This window comes from Arachis ipaensis, chromosome B04 (assembly GCF_000816755.2).
Source record: "Arachis ipaensis cultivar K30076 chromosome B04, Araip1.1, whole genome shotgun sequence".
Lineage (NCBI taxonomy): Eukaryota > Viridiplantae > Streptophyta > Magnoliopsida > Fabales > Fabaceae > Arachis > Arachis ipaensis.
In genome coordinates, this window is record NC_029788.2 from 10,494,256 (window position 1) to 10,501,664 (window position 7,409).

Consider the following 7,409-nt stretch of genomic DNA (forward strand, 5'->3'; position numbering starts at 1 on the left):
AAAGAAGACATTAAGAATAATTAAAAAATTATTTTATATTTTAATACCAATAAAATATTAAAAATTCATTGTAATTTATCTAAAAAATACTTTATATTTTATATATATGTCGTTTGTGTCTCCGTATTTTATAAGATTTTAAAATTCGTATGTTCGCGTATCCTATATCATGTCGTGTCATATCTTGTGTCCGTGTCAGTGTCCGTGCATCATAGGATAGGATAGGACAGATAAAAGTGGGCAAAAACTATAAAATAACGTTATAACAATTAATGGACGAATAAGTATTGGAACCAACTTTTAATTGGCGGATATTAATTAATATTTTTTAATTGAAAATTATTTTTGTAACTCTTATTTTTTTAGAGAATTTAAAGTAGGATTTAAGATTTATAATTTAAAATTTATTATTAGTTAATATGTCTTTTTGAATCGAATTATTCTAATTATTTATTTTTTAATTAGATCAAAGTCAACCCCAGATAATGTTTGGAATAGAACCTATATATGCTTTGTAGATCATAATGTTGAGAAATTGGAAGTAATTAAATTGTAATCACCTACAAATCATGGAATTTGCTCATCATATAGTGAACAATAATGGAAACTAACTAAGGAGATATTAAAATAAACAACGGGAAAAGAAAAAAAAGGTTGAAAAAAGTGAGAGAAAATTCTACCCCATATATCAATTCATATGTCAAGAAAAGGTTATATCAATGTGAACTTTTCAGGCTCTTTGGTAGTTCAAATTTCTGGCTTGCAAATGATTAATAAGTTGTTGAGGTCAAAAACATTATTACATTTCTGAATAAGATTCCCAAACATGTTTTTATGTGTATTCACTTTTATTTGCTAAGTGCTCTGAAATTTGTTTCTTCTCAATCTCCAAATCTCCTGTGGGCTAAGAAAATTGCTGCTACTAATTAGTTATTAGTTGATTACAACTCATAAGAATGGCATTTCATCATGATCACTATGAGTTCGAGTATGTCATCACTTTTATGATATTAAAAGGAAAAGGAAAATCCGAAAATGCTTTAGATATAGTAGGTGAAATAATCTTACACTTATATGTGAAATTACATTAAAGTTGTGTTTATAAGAAAGTTGTTACATATTAGGTGCCAAATATTGTATAACTTATAATATTTCGAAAATTTTAATAATTACATTTAAAAGAGGAAAAGCAGTCATTTAATTAAGCTTTAGACATCATAATTAAGATGGGAATAGAATCACATAAATTTAGGAGAAAAGACAAATATAGCATGGTCATGACTCAGAGGTGTTCATCACTTATCCAAAAACTAACTTTGTGCCAAATGAAAATAAAAGGCGAAAAAATAAATAAAAAATAAAGAGTGGGGAGAGAGGAAAAATAATGAAGTAATTTTGATAGCATAAATAAGACAATTCCCAACAACGTTTGAGAGTCTTAGCCAAAAATGACATGATTGCTGGGAAGACTTGGTGATGATCATAAGATCTATATAATGTTAAATAAATAAAAAAATAAAAAATAAAAAATAGTACCCTTTTGAATTTTGAGATGCCTCCTTTGATATATAATCATGCTGATCATCGAAGGGATAATTGGATGAAGAATCAAATCATTGAAAATTGGCATTAATAATGGGATCGAATCTCTCTTCTATATGACTTCATTTTTCTTCAATACGAGAAAAAGAATTAATTATACTAGTAGAATTATTACACATATATAAAAGCAAGAAAGTGATTGAAGATGATTCTGATTTCTATTTAATTAACATGTTAATCTCACTTATTACTATTGTTTGATTATTAATTTATTATTGTATGCATAATAGATGGTTTTTCCTTAGCTTAGATCAAATAATTAGATGAGTGAGATTTTAATTAAGTTATAACATCACTCACTTTGAACTCTCTTAGTAATTTGCTATAGTTCAGAAGTGCTATATATTATTATCAAAATAAATGTCATTGAAAAATACTTGCGAGGACTTAATTACTATAAGAAAATAATATGCGTCCAGATTGCACACAATCTCTATGATGTTTAATTTAAATGGAGAATATTAAGATAATTATGATGATATCTAATAACCCCATTGTTATAAGCTGAAGTAATTTCAATTCAATCATTAGCACCCAGTGTAACCTATACCCTTTATAGAATTAACATTTTTAGTTTTTATAATGATAGTGACCAATTTACCATGTAATCATGTATGATACTCTTCACTATAATTGTAATAAATGAAAGATTTTTTTCACGAGACTTTGTTATATTTCGTTCTTAGGTCAGTCAAGCGAAAGCAAAAATTCTTAGAGGGAATGATTTATATGATTTAAATAAAAGACAATTGTTATATATAGTCCACTCGAAGTATTTATGTAGGAGCAAATTAGAACAGAAATAACATGTTTTTATTTTCTTCTAAATAATTTAAAACTATGCACATACATAAATTGATTCTTCTTCTGTTTTTACTTTTTAGTGTCTAGTACCAAAAAAGAAAAAAAAAGGAAATAAAGTGTGAGTTTTNCGGCCTTTCTTTTTTTTTTTCATAATTGTTGGGCCAAATTCCAAAACTAGCCCAATTTCTTGTTTAATAGGCTATTTTAGACTCTTAAGTCTTACGTATGTCTCTGGATTAGGCCCACAAAAGTTTGCATTACATTTGCAATTCAGAAAACAAACCCTCTTTTTCTTGTCAAAATGTCTCAAACTCTGTCAAATAGGGTTATATGTGCATAAGAAAATCTGCCTGTTGGTAGTTTCAACTTTTAACCTGTCCAATCCAATAATATCAACTTGCAACTAGAAATTAGTTTCAATTTATCAACCTCTTTAACGACCATGAACCAAAAGACAGGTACAACAACTGATCTACCACTTCTCACAAGCTAAATAAACATGATCCAAACAAACTATGATGACTTTGCTTAATCTCCAATCTTCCTACGATTCCAAATAGTACAAAGAAATTGTACTCTTACTAAAAAATCTCACCTATAAGGGTATGTCTGGCTAGGATTAAAAATGGATGTAAAAGACTAAAAGTACACACTGAACTCATCCATAAAAAGTTTTATTCCATTTTTACCCCAAACTAAATATACCGGTAAAAGGGACCACAATAATCACTTCAATTTACATTAATTACTTGCTTCCTCTTTCAACCTCCCTAACTACTATTACTACACAGCCTATACCTATAATTATACATATGGGGGTTTGCATTTGCAGTGTCGAAGCGATAGCTAGATATCTGACTCTGCTGTTCCCCAGAGACTGGTCTCGCGATATAGACACTGGCCGGTTGTTGTCCACACTGTCAGTGCTCCTGTAGTGTTAGGATGCTCTATCTGATGGTGCAAGATTGTTTTTGTCAGGATTATGATTGTCGTTTGAGTGTGATTTGTCAGCAGGTGACAGCTCGTCCTGTTGATTCTCATCTTTCTTTGAGTTCAGAAATCGGCCTCCACATCCTCTTGCTCGTCGAAGTGCATGCTGATGTCGAGATTCATGCAGGTATGGCTGAAAGATCAATAAATACATCCATATAAGTGTTCGAGTAAAATAAATCTATGGACTATGGATAGCAATCAATCTAACATCAAGAAGCTAGCAGTTCACAACACAACTTCAGGAACCTTCTCCCTTCTCCCATGCTAGACGACAGACGTTCGATATTTTTTTTTACTTAAAACAGTATTTGGCATCGTTGAAAGAATCATGAGACCAGACATGGATAATGATATACCTTACGATTCCTGATAGCCTTATTTTCGGATTCAGCTTTAGCACGGGATTGCCTACGTCTTAAGATACCGTGATACTGCTTTGCATTTACAAACACAGGCTCCTCAATTGCATTAGTAGGCAAAGGAACACCAGCTTGCTGAATTCCCATTAACTGAATATGGGCCTGGCATGAGATAAAATTCTATAGTATGATTGCTCAGACAAAGGATGTAACAAGAAACCATAATGTCGCGAACAGGGATACTAAAAAAAAATTAAACTTTACCATTGGATGTCCACCATATGGCTGCGGGGGATATGGCTGTGTATCATTCGGAGCAAACATGCTTCTGTAGTAAGGATCTGGATATGGATAAGGAGGGGGCGCCTTCAATAAATCAGCAGAAATCAATTAAGTGAAAAACAAAGTTCATGTTTGAAAATAAGATGAGGCGATAAAAACTAGCAGAAAGGAAGCAAAAAGATCAAATCTACAATGGTGGGGGAAGCTAAAGTAATTCAACCGCCTGACCAAGTCTGAACAGCCACTTCTTACTTCTTTGATATCACATCAAGATAACAACTGGTACCACTACTTGCTCAGGCAATCATTCATGGACCTTCAATTCCCAGGGTCAAAAAAGTGAAAAACTCTGGTTACTTCAAGAAATCAACCTTAAATTACCAAACACATCCCTAGGGACACTTAACAGCAAAACTTCATATTTCAATGTTTTCATTATTATTTGTCAGCTCATAAATCAGAAATCCACCCCAAGCTACATTAAGCATTTATAAGAAAAGCACGTTCTAAACACTTTTTGAGAAAACTTTGCCATCAAGAAACCCTTTCATATAATAATGATAATATTTCACAGTAGTTTGTTAAGGTTATACTGGGAAATTCCTAGCTTCACAGTTCAGACAAGGAGTGTTAAGAGCTAACTCAAGAATTACTAAGAATAAACTTGGGCAACAAATTTTACAATGAACAGATATTTAGATGTTCGAATCAATTTTCTTCAACATAATAACTCCTATATATATAACTGCAATGGATAAGATGCGCCAAATGCTGACAAATGGCTATAGCCTAATAAAGAATTCTGATGGATATCTTGAATTAATTAAACCTAAGGTTGCAAGCTTCAATAAAAAGCACTAATGATAACGAAGCATAGAACAAAAATATTTAGTTTTTTACAGCATAATTTAAAGGGAAGTTAAATCAAATGTGAAGTTCATACCATAGCATACCCAGTTCCAAGTGGTGCAGGTGTTACATACTGATTATTCTGCATACCAGCACCTGGATCAGAAATTCCATTTGCAGATAAAGATTGCATCTGTGATTCTGACTGCTCTTTCTCACCAGCTTCATTATCTGGACAACAATTTGTCAAATTGTTACTTCTCCTTTTCTTTGCATGCTCGCGTTTAAGAAAGCTCCAGATTTGTGTTCAATTTGTAAGTTTAAAAGAAACAGATATTTCTCTTTAAGTATATATAGTTAATATGAAAAGAAACGAGTGAGAAAAAGGCGATAGTTTTTGTCTATTTTGGAAAAGCTGTCAGCTTAGAGATAAAGTATTACAACAAATCATTCAGTAAGAATTCTGACATCTAAAATCTAAAAAACTAAGGAACTATCTCAGAAATCAGAATCTGCAAATTGCAAATAAGGAGTATATGAACATAGAGAATAAGCATCATTATATTTTCTCAACAATGAAAAGAAAAAGATTCTCCTTTTCCAAGCGGTCTTAAGTTCAAAGAGATAACTTTTGGACTGTTCTATCTTAAACCAAAATTATCTTTAGCATTCAATACTAATTGTTATACATCTTATTTATATGATAAAGATTTCCCAGTGTATTAATATAGGCATATCTATCAGTTCCCCAATTAAGAAACAGATATGCGTCCAGAAAATAGCAAAGTATAAAAACCAACAAAAAATGCTTTTGAGGAACTTTTAGCTGTAGATACCTGTAACGTCATGGGTGGAAGTCATCCTTTTCCTGATTTACATGCAAAACCGTGTCCAAATCTAGAAGTAAAACAAAAGTGTCAACAAAATTCAAGAGAATTTTAGTAACATAGTACGAAGAGTAAACAGAGCCAATGAAACAGAAGAAGAAATAGAATTGCCAGAGCCTAATACTAAATTACTAATTGTCTATGCAAATAGTTTATGTTAATGAGAAAGAAGAAAATTTGCAAGAAGCTAATAGTTTTTGCAAGTACAATCAACATGAATAAAGTTCCAAAATTTATAAATTTCATGTTGATTCAGAATTATGCTGTCTATTTCTCATGCTTGGTCCTACTCCTGTATGATTTAATTTAAGCCCTAAATCACTATAACAATTAAGAGAATCCTCTAACTAATTGCCTTGTTTGGGACTTAAATCTTTAATCCTCAATCCTCCATTTGAAAACAGACTTTGCTAAGTGTCAACGAGTCAATTCTTAATCTTATAAAAATTAAATATTCATATCCAATCCCTACTGGAACATAGAGCTACACAGCAAGCTAAACAAGTAGTACAATTTCAACTAATGATTTATTGGTTTCCTAATTACCAATCCGATCCAAATAGCAACAAACACGAAAAACTGGAAAACTTTCAAATTGGGAGGGTTTTGTTGAGGTAAGTTTGAAAAGCATAGAAATTAAAAGAATTGAAGGGTGGAGAATGGAAACTGACCTTGAAGGAAGAAGAAATTGAAGTGTGAATTGGGAGAGAAAGGGAAGAGAGAAAGAGAGAGCGAGAACGCTGTTGGAAGTGGAAAATTAGATACTCTTTGTCTTTGGAGCTTAAGTGATGCGTCATACCTGCCACCTATCCACACGACACCCACCCAATTCACAAATTAAAATAAATAAATAAATCATTTTGTTAAATGAAATAGGTAACCATAGCGTCACCAAAAACAGAAACAGGTAACCACAGAAATTAGAGAAAATGATAAATAAGTTCCTAACCTTTTTTTTGATTATTGAAAAATATTTTTAGGTCTCCGACCTTTATAAAATTTGGATGGATCAGTCCTTTCGTCCAAATGCCTCCGTTGGGGACTGATCCGTCCAATTTTTGCGAAGATTGAGGACTTAAAAGTATTTTTTAATGGTTAAGGACGAAAATATCCGCGGGACAAAAGATTAAGAATCTATTTGTCGTTTTCTCTAAGATATAAATAAATTTTTAATTGAATTCAAATTAAAGATATCAAAATAATTTAGATATTGAAAAAACGGTTAACAGAGCAATAAAAAGTGGTTAAAATGTGTAAAATTCAATAGGGTATAGATATAAGATAAGGATTTTAAAAATTAGAAAAATCTCTAACTTAATGAAAAGTAGACTAATGGGTAAATCAATAGATACTTTTGGTGAATCCAATTTTTTAACTTATTATTATGCATGTTCATCGTCACATGCAAAATTTATCTCCTCTACACATCTTCATCATCATAATATATAAGATTCCTAAAATAATAATAATCATCAACCACATTATTCAATACTCAAGATACTAATTTAATTGAGTCAAATGGAATATTATTCAAGTAAATCGATCTAATCATTAAAAGATGATGCTTACTTTAATATGATGATTAATTTATATATATCAATAAAATATATGAACAGAAAAAAAAAACGCATAA

At 31.1% G+C, this 7,409-nt stretch overlaps 1 protein-coding gene across 3 annotated transcripts in view; it reads right to left on the reverse strand.

Annotated features, from left to right (window-relative positions):
* The window catches only part of LOC107638842 (nuclear transcription factor Y subunit A-7), a 12,011-nt gene continuing 7,418 nt past the window's right edge, over positions 2,817-7,409 (reverse strand). The window contains exons 1-6 of one of the 3 annotated variants that reach the window (XM_021120720.1): positions 6,448-6,599; positions 5,726-5,786; positions 4,984-5,120; positions 4,023-4,124; positions 3,756-3,938; positions 2,817-3,529 (exon numbers count right to left, since the gene is read on the reverse strand). In XM_021120720.1, the coding sequence (XP_020976379.1) occupies positions 3,344-3,529; positions 3,756-3,938; positions 4,023-4,124; positions 4,984-5,120; positions 5,726-5,750 (633 nt within the window). In that variant the 5' untranslated portion in view covers positions 5,751-5,786; positions 6,448-6,599 and the 3' untranslated portion in view covers positions 2,817-3,343. Of the gene's footprint in view, positions 3,530-3,755; positions 3,939-4,022; positions 4,125-4,983; positions 5,121-5,725; positions 5,787-6,447; positions 6,600-7,409 lie in introns of those variants that run through there. The other 2 variants (XM_016342240.2, XM_021120721.1) reach the window with 2 other exon arrangements.